Source organism: Camarhynchus parvulus, chromosome 14, assembly GCF_901933205.1.
Source record: "Camarhynchus parvulus chromosome 14, STF_HiC, whole genome shotgun sequence".
Classification (NCBI taxonomy): Eukaryota; Metazoa; Chordata; class Aves; order Passeriformes; family Thraupidae; genus Camarhynchus; species Camarhynchus parvulus.
In genome coordinates this window covers 6396685-6414591 of record NC_044584.1, presented here as the reverse complement: position 1 = coordinate 6414591, position 17907 = coordinate 6396685, and the positions used below count along the sequence as shown (strand labels likewise).

At 44.6% G+C, this 17907-nt stretch overlaps 1 protein-coding gene across 2 annotated transcripts in view; it reads left to right on the top strand.

The window, feature by feature from the left end:
- Positions 1-5696: 5696 nt before the first annotated feature.
- The window catches only part of USP22 (ubiquitin specific peptidase 22), an 89535-nt gene continuing 77324 nt past the window's right edge, over positions 5697-17907 (top strand). The window contains exon 1 of one of the 2 annotated variants that reach the window (XM_030957863.1): positions 5697-6433. In XM_030957863.1, coding sequence (XP_030813723.1) covers positions 6308-6433 — 126 coding nt within the window. In that variant the 5' untranslated portion in view covers positions 5697-6307. The remainder of the gene's footprint in view (positions 6434-17907) is intronic. The other variant, XM_030957862.1, reaches the window with a different exon arrangement.

The following is a 17907-nucleotide window of genomic DNA, read 5'->3' as shown; positions in this document are numbered from 1 at the left end:
AGCAGCTCCATAATAGCTGTGCTCAGTGGAACCCAGCTCCCCTCATTAATCCAGAAAATGAGAGTTGTTTTCGTACATTTGAGAAGGTAATTATTTAAGTGATGGGAATTAAAGCGCATCAGATGCTGGGGACTGAGTTTGGCTTTGCATCCCAGGGGATGGAAGGAGACCAAGGGAAGCTGGTTTTGCACAGGTGAGCAGTGCAGCAGCAACTCACCAGCTGGGAACAGATCCCTGCCTACCTGATGCTTAAAAACCCCTCTCTTTGTACATCTCTGTTCTTGCAGACATCATCCAATGACTCAGAGAAGTTTTGAATGCCCCATCTCTGAAGTGCTCAAGGCCAGGTTGGACAGGGCTTGAAGCCACCTGGTCTAGTGAAAAGTGTCCCTGACCACAGCATGGGACTGGAACTGGATTATCTTCAGTATCTCTTCCAACCAAAACCATTCTATGATCCTGTGATTTTTCCCATTCAAACAGATTTTTTTAAATCACTACTATCAAATAATTCTATATTTAAGATTTTTCTTTTTTCCTACCAGGAAAAGGTGTGCCCCACTTGAGGCTGACCTAACCTTTATATTTTGCAATAAATCAATATTGCCTTGTCTCAGGTGGGTTTTTAGAAAAGGAAATGAGCTCACACCATTTTTTCTCCTATATCAGTTGTCCTTCAGCCTTATTTTTGACCACCATACTCAGAGAAAGGTTCAGATAGAAATGCTGCTCCCTGACCTAACAAGGGCCCTTGCAGTGCCTTGGGAAACAGGAGATGAACTGGGTGAAAACCCCCCTCGTCTGTGAGAAACCACAGATGAGGCCAGATCTGCTGTTCTAAACAAAGTTTTTACAACAGAATGACTTGCAACAGTAGATGGGTGCTTTTGACATTCTTCCCAGAAAGTGACAGAAAATCTATTGATGCTATTGCCAATAACTATAGGCTAAGGAACAGGGACTTGGTTCCTGGATGTCACTGGATGGATCCCCTCCTCATTACAAGCAGCTTGCCAAGAACAAATGTTTCATTTTTTATGGAGATAGCCAATGTCCTGTGTTGTCTTCAGAGACTGAGGGAATGAACTGCTCTGTGTGTTCACTTGAAGCCAGATGTTAAAAGTATTGTCTGGATGTAATTGCCTTGACAAATAGCAGGAGTGACATTTTAGCTCCATTCAAGTCAGTGGCAAAATTCCTGTTGAGTTCAGCTGGGGCCAAGATTTCACCCTCTGACAGCACTGACGGGAAATCTAACGAGTGATCTGCAGAAAAATAAGCAGAGGCATTGTGTTTTTCTAGGACTATTTTCAATCCACAGGCCATGAATCCTTGGAGCCTTGTGCACTGCTTTGAAGAGGTCTGCAAAAGATCTCAAAGACAAGGAATTTTAGTGTCAGTACCTTTAAATTTGCTATACAGGGGGCCATGATTCCAAAGGAGAATGTCAAGAGTTGATTACCAAGTCCAAAGTCAGCTTTATCCACTGAAATCCACCAATCTGTGCAGCCCTTGGACTGACAGTCATCCTTCTGGCAGGATCTGCTCAGCTGAACATTCCTTTATCATGGAATGTTGTGGATTCAAGAAACCACTCTGTGTCCTATGCTAAGACTGAGCCACGTGGAAATCTCTGCTCTGGCACCCACCAGGTGCTATTGCCAATGGATTGGGATGAAAACCAGGCTTTTTAGAGAAGCTGGCACAGCTGTGACTTTACAACCCATTTGGGTTTGTAGCAAGGTCAGTATTCCTTCCCCAAGATAAATGTCAGGTACCTGTTTTTCCCTACAAACCTTCAGGTGTCTGAGGTAACTCAGCTGAACTTCACAGGGATTCAGAAGCAATCAGCTTCAGGCAGAATCACACAATGGATTCTGCTTCTGGTATCTCCAGAGCTTTTAGCCCTGCAGCCAGACATTCAAGCTCATCTGCTTTAAAGCCTGTGGATTAAGCAATGGCAGTACTACTTGCATGGAAGTTTACAATGCTTGGATGACAAAAGACTTGAGCTCAGGAGACAAAAAAAATCCTGAAGATTAAAATTAGGGTAATTTTTAAGCGGTAAAAGTGCTCTTTTTAGGCTTTAAAATATTTTTCTGTGTGTGTTTTGGTAAGCAGAGTATTTCTGTAAGTTCGTTCCTTTTAGAATGTGGAAGAACTTGTATTTTTTAGAGTGCCTGAAAAAATGCAGGAGAGGTACTGAGGAATCTTCACGTATTCTGTACTGGTTATCAGCATGGAGAGCTCTTGTGCTTGCAGGAGCAAAGCTCCTGAACATCCCCCTTCAAATCCACTTGTGGAGCCAGGGGCTTCAGCCTCTTGCAGGTCCAAACTCAGGCCAGCTCCACTTGTAATCCAGGGTTTTGGGAGGAATCTTACCCAAGTCCTTGATGCTGCTCACACACCTGAACAAAGGGAAAGGTTCCTGTTTACCTGAGAATGAAATTGGACATTTTAACACATATGATGGCAAAGCATGCCCAAGTGATGAGGTAACAGCTGATTCATGGCTATCCAGAGGAGCCTAGAAGTGCCACCTTGGGATGACATGGATAGAAGAGGCAGTTACTTTGCTTTTCCATGTGAAGAATGCTGCTTCTCCCCAGCTGAGCTATCATGGAACGCAGATGACTCTCTGGAGGAAGACTTTGCTGCACATTTGCAGTGTGTTTTAGCTACTATCAACATTTATATTCCACTGGCATTTGAGGGTAAGCACTAATTAGCATAATCATCAATGCTTTAAAATTAAAAATTCTTCCATGAGACACAGGAGAGAATGAAACTGTTTCCTTCCCCCAGAGGCAAATCCTTTCCCAAGCTATCTGCTGCACCAAAAGGTTTTTTTCTAGAAACATTCCCAAGCTATACCCAAGAGTAAATTAAACTACAGCAAACTTGTAAACTTGTGTGTGTGTGTGTGTGTGTGTGTGCAACAAGCAGGCCCTGATTTAACAATTACTACCTGACAAAATGTTGTCACTGTTTTCCACTCCTATTTTGTTTTGGCTGCTGCTCTGTGCTGTTGTATCGCCTTTAGTGTGTGGGCTGCAATAAGCAAGAAGTGTTTGTAGAGCTGGAAGTTTTTATACTTCATAGGAAAGATTCTGGTGTCTTCACAGGACAGAAAGCAAAGGGTTTAATGACATGTGTAGAGTTTTGCCTCAAGCCCCCAAATCAGGAGCTGGCCTCAAAAAAATCTCAAAAGTCACTGTTTTCTACACCGTTCCGAAGTGAATTTTTACTCTGGTTCCAATTTACCACAAGAAGTTGAATTTCTGGCATAAATAAACCCCTTTTATGGAGAATAAGGTGCCAAGGGAACCCTGGGGGAGCTTTAAGTTTGAAAGGTAACATCTACACTTTGGAAATATCCCCTAAGAATTGATCTATAAATTTCTACGTTGCTGCCTTTGGGAAGTGACAGTGGCTCTCACCGGGTGGGGTCCAGGATGGGTGTCCTCCATGTGGGTCCTTTGTGGCTCAGAGGATGCTCCTCACATCCTCAGCAGGGTCAGAAACCTGCAGGACAGGAATAGGTAACTGTGCTAATTGTTCTGGAAGTGGCCAGAGAGAGAAAGATCAGTATTTTCTCAAACGTTCTCTGAAAGAGAACCACTAAAAAATGTGTTTTTAAAGCAATTGTGTTTGAACTCACAATTCTTGTTATTTCTGCGTAAGACAGCACACCCTAAAGGGAGTAAACACAGGGACTCTGCAAGACAGAGTGGCACAGAAATCTCCGTGAAAATTTCAGAATCTGCAGGACATTGAACATATGTATTGTCTCTTTGGCATCCTGTTTTTTTCAGCGAGATGGACTTAAATTTCATTGGCAGAAATTCTCTCTTTTATCTTTATCTCCTGTTTTGATGTGGTAGCCATGGAGAAAAGCCCCAGATTAGTAACAGTAGGTTGGTGCAGAATAAGAATAAATTTTGCTTGTATTTAGACTGTAGCAATATCTGAGGCTTTGTTTAATTTGAAATATTCAGAGAATAATTATTGGATGCTGTTAGGACACTGATCACCCATCCTGTTCCCTTCTATGCACCTTGAGCTGGTAATCCTTAACTTCCCTCTTTTCTGAGGGTGGTTTTCTCAGGGAAGGGGCTGGCTCTCTCTGACTCCTGCTTTTGAAAACTGGTTAATTCTCCTGGAAGTTGGGTTAACACGGGAAGGATGTGCAGCACCAATTCCTGTTCCCATTCCAAGGAGCTGTAGGCTGCACTGTGATGACTTAATAGGTCTAATGATTACACAGGGTCAAAGAGAGGGTACAGCCTCCCTCCACATTCCACTCATAATCTTCTGAAACATTCAGTGCAATTTGTGTACACAGCGGGATAATCGGGCCCTCTCCTGGCTCTTGGCACCTTTATTTTTCCACCTGTGGGGCAATTCCAGGTTTATCACTGGAATATAATCCCCAGACTGTGTGGAAGAGGGATTTCTGGGAGAGGCTAATAAGTAGTGTGAGGCAGGAGGAGCAGCAATTCCAGGTGTCCCACGCAGAGGGACAGCGTGTCCTGCTGCTGCCTCAGCCTGGGGGCACAAACCCAGCTCTCTGCTCAGCCCTGCTTTGCCACCAAACCTTCTAGCTACATACAGATCATAAACCAAGCTTCCTACTATTTACCTTGCTTTCTTTTTAAACCAGCAGCAGCTCTGCAGGAAATGGGAAGTCCTCAGGTGATCGTCACAAATTTTTGTATTTATTTCTCGCAAGCTGCAGCAGCAGGTCAGGAAACGGGACACTATAGGGGGATCTGCAAGGTGAAGATTTCAAGGTTACAGCTCCTGAGGAATGGGATTAGCACGCACTGAAAAACGGGATTGGTGAAATAATGTGGTGGCACTTCGCCGCTTATTTCCTTGTTGCACAGTGTTTGCAGTGATTGTCTAAGAAGCCTCTGCAAAGCCTCCGCTCTCTCTCTTGAGAAACCACGGCATAATTCCCATCCTTTCCCCCCTGCCTCACTCCATTATGTAACCCTATAGTGCGTGTGGCTAAAAACTATGTATAGATTCCAACATTTTTCACCGTCCTCCCATTTCCTTGTATAGGAAAAAGCTGAAATAACAGTTCTGGTTATACACCGCTTTTGTTTCTTCCCTATGGAACATCAGGACGCAGCCTGGCGGTATGGAGGGACCATATATGCTCCTGGGAGCCGGTCGGAGCGGGGCGCGGAGCCTCTCCCAGGAGCCCGGAGATCGCTCTCCCCTCAGGAGACCCCGCTCCCCTCAGGAAGCCACGGAGGGAACGGCGAGAGCGGCACCAGCGGATGTGACAGCAGCGCAGGCTGCTCTGGGAGGGGCCGCCCCGTCGCGGATACAGCCAATCCGCTCTCCGCTTGCAGTGTGACTGACGTCCATCCCAACCAATCATAACGCTGCTCCCACTACATAGACCACACCCTTTATCCCCGTTGGTCAGATAAGCTGTTAATCGTTCGGGATGTCCCGCCTTTTTCCGGCGGGGGAAATGCTAGGTAGAAGGGCGGAGGGGGGAGAGAAGTAAGGGAAAGGAACCAATGAGACGCTAGAGATGGATAGATTGACAGGTAAGCGGACCAATCGTCGCGCTCCTTCCCCCCCGCCGCTCCCTCCCTCGCGGGCGGCGGGGCAGAGGGGGCGCTCCTCCCGCACCTTCCCCGTTGGTCTATCCCACTCCGGGCCGGGCGGGCTGGGTTGAGTGAGCGGCTCGGACCATTGCTCGCGGCGGGCGGGGGGGGCGCGGGCGAGGCGGAGGAGGAAGGAGCCGGCGAAGGAGGCGGGGGGGCGGTTTAAAGGGACAAGAGCCGTGCGGGTGCCGGCGGGGGAAGCCGGAGCGGCGGCGGGCGGGGACTCGCCCCCTTCCCCACACACGCCCGCTCGCACCGCGGCCGGGGTCGCCGCCGCCAGCGCCCCCATCCCCTCCCTTCCCCTCCGCCCGCCGCTTCCACAGCGGCCTCTATGAGGTAGAAGGGAGCGGCGGCCACTCCGGGGGCGGCAGCGGCCGCTACAGCCGCCGCCTCCTCCTTCTCCTCGCCTCAGAGCGCCCCATCTTTGTGTGTGCGGGAGAAGGGCGGGAGGGAGTGCGCGCTGCCCGCCCGCCGCGCTTTGTTCGGAGCCGGGGGGCCGTGGCGGAGCCCCGGCTCTATGTGCCAGCGGCTCCCCGGCGGCGGCGGCGTGAGGGGCCGGAGCCCCTGAGGGCGGGGGGGCCCCGGCCCGTGTCGGTGCTGCGGGGCGGGGGAAGGGGCCGGCTCGCTGCCCGCCGGCCCGGCCCGTGTGCGGGCGGATTGATGTGGGGGGGTCTGACATGAGTCCGCCGGCGGCCGGGTGCTGCCATGTGACCGGCTTCAAGGTGGAGAACTGGAAGCAGAACCTGCGGGCGATTTACCAGTGCTTCGTGTGGAGCGGCTCGGCCGAGACCAGGAAGCGCAAGGTACCGGGGGCGGCTCGCATCCACCCCCCTTCCCTTCCCTCCCTCCTTCCCTCCCTCCCTCCCCGACCCACCCGCCGCCGCCGCGGGGAGGGGACGGGTCCGGTCCCCCTCTAGCCCTCCCTCCTTCCCTCCCCACGGGGCAGGTGGGCCCGAGCTCCCGCACGCGGTCCTGGGGGGAGGGAGGAGGAAGCGCTCGGTGCCTCCGGGATGGCGAGGGGGGCCACCGGGATGGAGGAGGGAAGCAGCCCCGGCGGGGCCTCCCTCCCTGCCACCTGCCCCGGCGGCTTTTCCGCAGCGGGGCTGTTCCGCAGCGCCGCCGCTTCCTCCTCCTCCTTCTCCTCCTCCTCTTCCTCCTCCCGGAGGTTTCCCGGAATACCGGGGGGAGGGGAGGCCCGGGGCACCGGGCACGTCCGGCCTGTGGCGGAGCTTTGTGGAGCCCCGCGGGGCCGCGCCCGAGCCCGGGTGACTGCGCGGAGCACAATGGCTGGGAGCGGGTCCCGGCGCCGGGGGCTGCGGCTCGCTCGGTTGTGTGTGTGGTTTTCCTTAAAAAAAAAAAAGCTGCTCGTGCTGATAATCCACTTGGAAAAGGGGATTCCTGCTCTGGTGGGGCGTGGGGAAAGGAACTGGCTCAGCCTGGAGTACAGGGAAGGGCAGGAGGGGTTGGCGCCTGGGAAAAATCCCTGTAAACCAGGCAAAAAGCAGGAAGAGTGCTTTTCCCCACCTATCTCCTATAATAACATCCTTATACACATGTATGCTTCTGGAGGGCTGCTCTATGTACTGTGCAACTAATTACTGTTTTTCCCTAGAATCAACTAGTTTTTACTTCAAAGTGACTTGGCAGATTTCTGTCGGTCGTCGCATTGGTGACTGAGGAGGGGAAGGCAGCAGCTACACGGAGCAAAACTTGGGGTTTGGGACAGCACGGATTGTGTTTTTGTTGGAACAACCCATTGAAAACTTTGTGATCCCAGTGCTTTGCATTAAGCTGCTCAGCTTATTATTCATAATAGAACTAGAGCATGAAGGATGGACTTAAAGGGTGAGGTGCCAAACCATTTCTCTGTGCGTAGTTCATGTTCTCAGGATAATCCAGTTTCCCAATTTTTTTACCTAAAGAGGAAAAAATGGAATCTCAGAAGAAATATGTTTTAAATGGATTTAATTACTTGATAGCCCTGCGAAGTATAGCCAGACTTGTTTTTAAATACCTTACAATTCCCTACGGGTCAATATTATGGAGTATGTTAGTCAAAATCTGGGTTTATTTAGGCTATAGCATGTTAAAATACAAATCGGGATATAGTTGATGGTGCTTTCAGCTTAAATGGAGAAAAAATTGTGTCTGTGCTGTGGAAGAGAAAAATGGCAAGTGAGGTATGAAGATATCTCAGGCAAATATAAAGCAAGTGCTATGTGGAAGAATGAAAATAAAATTTCATTAGCTGAATTACCTTTTTCTAAATATGGAGCATCCTGTGTAACCTGCATACCTCTTGTGTGCTGCAACAGCTTTTTCCTTCCGAAATCTAATGCAGGGATGTGTTCATCATTGCTTAAGAAAACAGCTGAAAATACAGAATATTCCATTGTAATCAATCTGTTCTCACTTCCTCTTTGCACAGCCAGGCTCATAATGCAGAACAGGATTGTTTAAAATTATCTGTCAGCCCAGGAAAAACACCAGTTTTCCTAGTACATGCTAAAAATGCTTCTCCCCCCACTTTTTTTTTAAGCAGGTTGCCAGTATGAAAACAATTGGGTTTCTGAATCCAGCCCACCTGAAATATGTGGGTGTACATGATCAATATGGGGGAACGTTTTGGGTAGCTAAATTGGGATTCAATTCCTTGTCTATGTTTGTAAGGATTGAAGAAAGTCTATAAAGTACCAGTTATGGTACTTTATTCACCCTTTATGTATATGAACATGAGACCTTCTTCCACAGAATTTTAATTCACTGAAATGCCCTGTACGTATGTATGCCTGACAGTTTTACATGTAAAATTAGGAAAAGGGTGTTTTCTGTTTGGTGGTGTATTTATAGTCTAATAACTAGAAATAAAATTACCTAGATAGTCCATATAACTCAAAACCAATCCTTTGTCCTTTAATAGTTAACATACACATATATTATGTATAGGTGTATTTATATTCTAGGAGCAAACTGCAACTGCTAAAGAACACCTATTCATTGGTGAAGATTCTTCTTAGTCCTAATCATCAAAATGATGAGGCTAAATTAAAGGTTTATTAGCAAGTGATATTCTTTTTATTGCATGATCATGGACAGTCACGTTATATGTTTATCACAGGAAGCATTCCATATATATAATTGATCTTTATGGAGTGCACTGGGCAGTTTAACTGCTGCTCAGATGGAGGTAGGTGTAAAAATGCCTTGGCTGTTGGTGAGAGGCAGATGTAAATGGTTCTGGTTCTAGAATGATAACTACTATCCCTCCTAAGCCTGTCTTGAAAATCCAGGGAGCAGTGGGAACTGCAGGGGGCAGAAAGGGTCCGTTCTCCCGCTGTACCTACACTGCGTTCTGCCTTGGCAGACCATTTTAGTGCTGTGCTGTTCGGTTTTAATACGCACCTTTTCTGTGAATAAGCTTTTACGAGCTCCAGCTCAAGGTTCAGTTTGCTTTACAGCCAGTGCTTCCAGCAGAATGGCTCTAAAGCCTGGTTTATAGTGGGAAAGCTGTCTCCTGAACGTGTATTTCAATCCTCAGTCAGAACCAAGAGATAATTATGTGTGTGTCTTTGTAGGCACTGGGATTCTGGTGAAGATTTTCAGAGTCTGTTGGCTATGCCGGGATTTGAGCTGTCATCACGGTGCAGTTGTATCCACACGGAGGAGCGAGGCTGGGACTTGCCTCATCTCACTGCATCTTGGCCAAACTCAAGTGCAGCACTTGTACAAGCTGTTCTAGGCACAGGGATTGCCGTGGTGTAATTGTATTGCTGGTGGTGAAGCCTAAGCAAAGACAAAGCTGTCACGCTGGAGTGTGGAACAGGAGATGAGGAAGAGGGAGAAATACAAAGACTGACTCTTGAAATTATAGTTATTGTGATTAAATGTTGGAGCTAGGTTTTAAACCTCAAGTTGTGTGTAAAGTGACATAAAATTAGGGTGGACTTTTTCATTGTTGGGGCTTTGACTTGTAACTCTTGAGTTTTAATTTGCCATTGTTAGAATCCGTTTAATAACGTGATGGCAAAGCTCGTGTTTCTGTAGGTCATGGACTTTACCTTGAATATTTTGATCTGAAAATTACCTCACACTTAATTAAGTAACACTCTAGAAGAGGTCCTTAAATTTGTCACCACTACTCCCCATTCAGAAATTATGGAGCAGACAGAGGATGCTGAAAAGGCTTGTGCCAGACCTTCATGTCAGCTATTTCCATTTTTTTTCTGTAGGGTCACACTTGAAACACTTGGCTTATTCCTTTAGAATTACAGATGAGAAAAATCTGTTTTGCAGTGCTGAATGTAGCTTTTGTCCCCATCAGTGAGCAATTACACATGTAGATGCATCTTTGTGTCCAGGAGTTGGTAAGTAATGGTTTCATTGCTGGAAGGGCAACTGAATTTATGATTAAATTCCCTCTTCCTGGATTATACGCCTTGGAGGAAAACTGTCTCATTCTGAATGGTTCTTACTATCACTGCCCTGAAAAGGCTCTTGATGATAAAAGTAAACTGGTCATTGTGATCACAGTCGTGATATGCACAAGGTTCTGTGTGGAGTTTCAGAATGTTTGTTCAGTGCTTCAGCCAATAGATCAAAGAATTATTGCCTGTCAGGGGCTGTGCACTCTCATTGACAGCAGCTGCATTCTGGCATATTTCTGCCTGTTTGAGAGCTTCTCTTGTTTTTCCCATTATTCTCTCTTTACATGGGTCCTACAGACCAACTGATCCTTTCAGATATGAAGAAACATTTGCTTTTATAGGTGATGACTTTTCGTCAGGTATCATTCTCCCCATGAACTTGTGACTTCAGTGTGTGGCTCCTTGTAATATTTTGACAGATAATCAATTCTTAGATTTAAACCTGAAATGACTTTGGTTCATTTCCTAACTTTCAAAGTTAAAAAGGTTAAAATAACGTGGCAGATAACTGCCGTGTCATGTTTTCAGTAGCAAGTATTGTGGTTCACAGTCTACATCACTGTGTCATGTTCTTGCTAAAGTGACCTTGCAGTCTTCAGGGTAAGCTACGGGTGGAACTTCTCATTTTATGCCTGTTGAGGCACGTTTGCTTCCCAAGGGCCTTGCCCCATGTACCTGTCCAGGAACAGGGAGGTGTTGCTTAGGTGATTTGCTTTGTACTGTAACAGACAGGCCAGGAGCCTCACCAAGCTGTGCCATCTTCACAGGCTTGGTGTTTGGATTGCTTAAATTAACGAGGAAATCTTAGCTTGTTTTTCTTTAACGTTTTTAGCATGTGCACCAAACTTCTGGATTACAAATCCTGTGGAGCATTTGAAAGAGGAGTCCAGGATTCAAGAAGCATGTCTCTTTTTCAGCTGTGTACTCTGCTGTGGCTGCCTGAGTGAACTGTGACTCAGGAAGGATGTTCTCCTTTGCCATGTGCTGTGGGAACTGCCTTCTCCCTGAAAGCCCGTAAGAAGTGTCAAAGTCAACTGCAAGCTTCATTGTTCAGGAGGTCTCCAGTTTCATACCTGAGCAATCTTCCTTAGTTCTTAACCACTAAGGATTTAAAAGGTCCTTAGACCTGCTGAAGGTAATGTTCTCTTTATTCTCAGTGTGAAGACATGACCTTTGGTGAGAGAGATGCCCAGACATGAGATTTTAGCTCTGTACTCAGCAGAGCCTGGTGTACATGGGATGTGCCAGATTGAGAATGCTCCACTGAGTTTACCTCTCTGGTGCTGAAGAACATAATACAAGACCTTCCTCCTTCTAGTGGTGCTAAGCCCTATTTTGTATCCTGGTTTTTTTTTTTTTTCAATCACTTGTTGGTTTCTGGGCCAAAGGTTAGGAATTAGTCTTGCACTCTGAACTTGAAGATGGTGAATAGCAATTTTTAAGTTGTGCGATCTGAACCATCAGGACTTCTCTGATTTTTAACATGGATGGGAGAGACAATAAATGCAGTTTTCTTCCTACTTGTATTTGTTCCCTTTTGTGGAGCAAGAAGATGGATCTGCACTAGCTGATGAAGGAAAAAATAGGGATATGTTGGATAAGAAGGCTTATTTCTTTTTTTTTCCTGTAGTCTTATCAGCAGTCAAAGGTTTGCTCATAGCCAAGCTGTTTGTCAGAGTAGTTGTAGCATCTCTTTAATTTTGTCTGCAGTCAACGATTTTATTTGCTTAATGCTGAAAGCTTTTAAACTGAAATGACAGGGAGTAGTGTGAAGGTGAGCAGGGTGGAATGGCTTTGTTTGATTTGCTGGACTATGTGTTGAGCTTTATTTTAAGCCATCAAAGCTTTAAACCCCAAACAAAGGTTAGGTGATAGCCTCATTTTTGTTTCAAGCCTTAATCTGTGGCGTTAAGGTGAAACCAGAGCTGCAAATTGCTTGCAAACCTTGTACTCTCCTCCTTTCATTTGAGGATTTTCTGTTTCTGTAACTGGTGTAACAAATTTAGAGGCAAATGTTACTGACTGGTAGTGGAAGTTTTCTGCTTGTGAATTGCTGACTCTCCTTCTCCTGAATTACTGCTCCTTGAGCTGAGCCAAAAAAAAGTGTTTTCCTTTGGGATGGACTCTGGGGATCCTTATTCATTACAAATGCTCTTGCAACTGTTAGTTTGATTCCCAGTGGTGGCTGATTTGTTTTAAACCAGAGAAACATTAACTCGGTTTAAAACCTTGTGTTTCCCACATTAAACCAAGCACCCACAGTTTTTCCTGTTCATGTGCAGTCCTATGAAATCTTAGGAAGAAACTGGTTTCTTTCTTTTTCCTGGTAGATATAGGGCTTTTTTTTTTTTTATTAGCCACACCTTTCTGTTTCACTTGACTGACAACTGCTTTAAAACCGTGGGTTTGGGCTTTTCATTACTTATATTCCCATGGTTCTCCAAGTGTTTGTAATGTGTCTGTAGCCTGCAGCAGCATCCAAGGTGAGGAGATACTCATGTCCTCTTATTATACATCAGGAGAAAGGCAGTCTGAAGGTGACCCATACACATCTCACTGTCCTGTTCAAAGCATTATTAAAAAAGAAATTATTTTTTTTCCCACCATGCAAAGAGCCATTGCTAGAACCTTTCTAGACTTGGACAGAAAGAGCTGCCTAGAGCCACTGTCTCCAGTCTCTCGTTAACCTGTGGACAATGGAGCAAGTGAGTGAAATGCTATAATGACATTACAGTTTATTCTGTTACGCTGGGCTGTGTTGTCAGCAAGCAGGGTTGGAGTGTAGGGAGAGCCATATGTTACCCAAGAGGCCTGAATTGGGAACCTTTCCTTAGCAGAAACAGTTCTAGAAGCTGATAGATCTGTTCTGACTGGATGAAAGCTCTGTCTTGGTAGTTGTATTCTCTTACATATTGATTTGGCACTCCTTTATGTACACTCGGCTTAATTCAAGCTAAGAACTTCGCTGCATTAGCTGGTAATAGAATCAATGTAAAGAGTTACTCCTTGCAAAATAGACCTGCATTCTGTTTGGGAGTGGGACCACATAATGCAACTGGCACAGCAGCTCAAGAGCAATCCGTGGTTTACTTTAGGGCTGGAGCAGCTGCCATGGTGCTGATCTCTCTCATTTGAGAGAAAGAATCATTTTATCTGTCTCAAGACCTATTTGAGGATCTGTAAAGTGAACTGTTACCAGACACCAGTTGACTCAAAGTAACCTGAGATTCACTTTATCAGTTGATAACTGATTAGCAGCAAGCAGTCCTGTCACATTCTTTTGTGTGTGGAATACAGCAAATACTCTACTTTAGATTTTCCATTTCTCTACTTGTGTAGAATGCTCCTTAAGGTTTGGTTTTATTTTTCTTAAAACCTCTCAGTGATAAGTAACGCTAATGTAAAACCGGTTTTTTGGGGTTTTTTTTTGCCTGTCTCTGCTACTTTTAAAGTTGCTAAAAAGAACTTTTCCCCCTCCTCTTATTCTTCCTTTCCTGTGTTTAATGGAGCTTGAAATTAACGTGGCTCTTCTTGTCTACCTCTTGCACAGTATCACTGGTGATGTCAGCATATCCCTGGTGGGAAATATGTCTGTGAGGATCTACAGTGCACTAAATTTGTCATTGAATAAAAAAATTGGGTTTAGACAAGGTGAAACTTGAAAAAAAAAGAAAAAATGGATATTGGTAACAAGAGTTATTTTCAACACTACTTAAATTGTAGTGTCTTTTTAATGAAACTATTGAGGGCTAGTGCAAGTTTTCAAATTCTGACATTTAATATGACAAATATATAAAATATCCTCATATTTCAAGTAGTGGTGAGAGGCAGCTCACTAACTGACACTGCTTGGTAGTAAGTCTGAAGTCAGAATTGGGATTTGACTGAGCTTAAATGGTCTTGTCCTTGTACCATGCTGGTTTTGCCATGGTTGGTTTGAACACACAGCTGAGCTCTTCTGCACATACATGTAAGATGAGAAAATGTAACTATTCATACATTCAGTGAGTTGTGTTTATGTAGAATTAAGATGTAGAGATCATTAATCTACATTTCATTCAAGAGATCATTGGAATATCTCCTCTTTGTCATTAGTGTCTTCATCTGGAGTTCTGTGTTGCAGTTCTTCCCTAGTATGTTAAACCATGTTTTCATCCATGTATTAATGCATAGTTTAAAATATATTATATTTTAAAATCACCTAGTTATTAGTCCCTTTATTTTTCTTAAACACTTAAATAAAAGAGCCTGCCGCATTTGAATGTAGTTTAGTGATGGGGATGATGGAGGATCAAGCACCCATGTGGCACCGAGTTCCATTTGCCTCACTTGTCACTCAGAAGTTCATGCATCCAAGTAGCCTCTTTTAAATAGGGTTTGGCTTTGGATTCATCTCACTGAATTGACTGCCAGGGCTTTTATATGTATGTTTTGCTTCTGTTTTTAAAGGGCTTTTGTTTTTGAATCAAGTACAGACTTGAATTACTTCAGTGTTTATCAGCACAAGGAAAGAAAGCAGCAGTTTATAAGCTTTATTTTTGCCTACCTCCCCCTTGCCAACTTCTGTTTAAAAAGTGTCTTTCCCTCCTTGTGTCTTTGTACAGCCTGATGTTATTTCACAAAGTTTGTCTAATTACAGTTTGTACTTCTGTCCTCTGCAATCAGCCTTGTTGTTGCATTGCAAGTCACATTTTAAGGGACCTTGTCTACAATATACTTGGTAAATAAAGGTGAGATTTATTGCACAGCAGATGTATGACAGCTCAGTAAGTGCAGACAGCTGAGATAGCTGACTGATTTCAGTACCTCGTTTGTGTTAGGTGAGCTTTTGTGACCCTCTGCCCTCCAGGGACAGATGCAAAATTTGTCTTAAGGTTTTCTGTTTTTCTTTGCTGTACTTCATTATTTTCATATTACTGCCCAGTTCTGTCCCTAACTGGATCTCTGTCCTGTTGGCAGCTGGTGGCCAGGGTGCAGCTCTCACTCACGTTGGCCTCTGTGCATTGCTGACTTCTGCTCTCTCAGCGAGCATCCCCTCCCAAGAGATTATTATGGGAAATGTTTATCTGCATGATGAACACTCAGTTCTTTGGTCACTCATGACACATTTTGTGTTTTTGGTTGCGGGATGATCTTGATGTGGAGAACAGGATGAGAAATGCCATGAAAATAGTTTCAAAGTTCCTGCACTTCTGTGCATAAAGAGGAATAAGACTTTCCTCCGTAATGATGAGGCTGTTCCTCAAGGAAATTTATCTTATACTGTGTTCAGCATAATTTTATCTTGCTGCCCTTCATGATGTATTTCCTTGTCACATAGTAGTTCTGCTACGTGGAGCTTCTCTTGCTGTGCAAGTTTCAGAGTTACCCCAATTAATTAAATTTGTTTTCTGCATCTCTTTGGAATAATTATGTCCTTATTGAGAGATTTTGGGGAGTAGGAGATGTTTTCTTTGTCTGTCTTAGGCCATGTACTGCAAAAATCTGACTATAGAAAAACAGAACTCCAATTTTGCAGTAACCTGAAGAATTACTTTATTACAGCAATTCTTTATAAAGCAAGCAGTTTCATTCTGTAAGCACATTGTACCCTTGTGTTGAAACTGGCAGAGAAGTTGTTTTATGCAGTGGTGAAAAGGATGTTAAGGAGAAGGTGAGTTAGCAAATCTGACAAGGTTTAAAATCTTGAATTGAAATTTGGAAACTAGTTATAGATATGGATTCCTGTGAGACACAAGTACATGATGGAATTGGTAAATGGTTTGGGTGAGAAGAATGCCAATGAGGTAAAGGACTGGCAATATTTGATTTACCAGAGAAAAGCAAGAGATGTGAGATTTGAACCTTTCTGTGCATTATCGTGGAGACTGGTCAGTGAGGAGCATGAAATCCAGCTCTTCTGCTCTGGGTGAACAAGTGTCTTTCCTTAATAGTGTAAGGAATTACCAGCTCTGGGCTGTGCATTGCTGCTGTTGTACCATTGCTGTGTCATGTTTGTGTGGTTGTGCCATGAACCAGAAAGAGCAGATAAAGATGAATTATTTTTTTTCCCTCCTCTTACTGATATTTCACCAACCTGAGTAGTGACACTGGGAGGCTGCATGTGAATAATAACTGCTGCTGTGCTCTGGACTGTGCCAGTGACAGACCATGTGTGAGTGTTGTCCTGATGGTGGCTTCTTCTGTAAAGAGTTTCTAATACTGACTTCATCCAGAAGGTTCTGTGAAGGAACCTCTGTTAGTGCTGCTGTGGTGTGCTTCTACCTGCTGTTGTCACTGGTGTGTGCTGAGCCTGACACATGAAACTTGTCTTATGTCTGCGATTGTTGGAACTTAGTCCTGTATGCAAATAAGTTACCTCAGTTTCCTTGTGAAAAATAAATGAATCGGAGAGTGTGAAATGCCTCTGATGTGTGATCAGCTATTACAGTAAATCTACTTTTCATATTATGTTTAATTTAATGAAATTAATAGTGTTTTTCCAAGTAATCAAGTTATGAGCCACTTGTGTCCCTCTTTAAACAGGCCTGTCTCTAAGTTAAGATTTCCGTCTTTTATAATCAACCTCTAGTAAGCTGATGTAACTTTTTTGTTGGTTTAAAGCATGTGGTCATGGGCCATGTGCCTAGATCATGCTCCTGCTGCATGTAGTTGAGGATGATGGGATAATGGGACTGTAAATTATCTCTTTATGGTGCTGGTTTTCCTCTGGCCTCCTCCCTTGTGCAGTGTGGAGCAGCCCCAAGGCTGTTCCGAGCGGTGCCAGCTGGCTGGAGCCCTGGGGGCCGCTGTGCCAGATGGAGACAGCAGCGCTCCAGTGAAAGCCAAACGTGCTTCCCTTCCCGGGGTCGTGGAGAGGTGCAGCCTCTGCAACCCCGCCAGGATCCCTGGGCAAGAGCTGTCCTGGGACTCAGTTACTCCTCCACTGCAGCCATGGAAAGGACTGGGCTAGGGCATCTGTTGGGCTTGGTTTTTTTTTGGAATAGATTCATAATTCAATATTCAGCTATTAAACATTTTCAATGTGTTAGCATCTCCTTTTTCCTGGTTTATGCTTCTGTACTGTATCTGTGAAATGTTCAATTCCATAGCATGTACAGATGCTTGATATTGAGACAGATTTTTTCAATTTGATTAAGTGTGGTGGTTCCTGATGTGTTGTCCTGCTTTTTTCCTCACTACCGAAAAATGCGGTTATCCATAAGATACTCAGACTAGAAAAAGCTTGTTCATGCTGATTTTTTTTTCACTAAAATGAAACAAAAACCCCAAATCCTTCATTCCACTGTCTGAAATGACAACTTCAGATATGCTCAAAAACAAAAGCATCCCTTCATTTGCCTAGTTGACTTTATAGTTTTTATTGAAAAAATTTGATTTCTTAGAATACCATTGAAATCAGTTGTTGGTGTTACTGCATTGTATTCAGCCCTTCCCTGTGGCTTTTTTGTATTCCAGAACAATCTTAGTGTAGATTAACCTCATCTGCACAAGATGTACCCCACAAAACGCATGTGTTTGAATAGTTCCATCTGGTGGAGATAAGGACTATAAATGGGTGAAACTCTTATGAAGAATCCAATTCCCTGGTGGCTGCTCGAACAGGTATTTGTTCTGTAGAGGAGCTGAGATACACCAACCTACCCAGTGTTTCTTCACTCTCTTGACCCAGAAGGCTTTGTTCTTATTGACCCATTAATGCAGCTCACACTTCTAATCCAGGAACCCAAAATAGCTGCCAAGCCTGGATTTTACTGTGGTGGCATTTGCTGCACAGGTAGTTGGTGCAACCCCCTGTGCAGAATTTCAGCTGAAAACCCCCCTGAGCTGAGGCACATGAGACTATTTTGGGC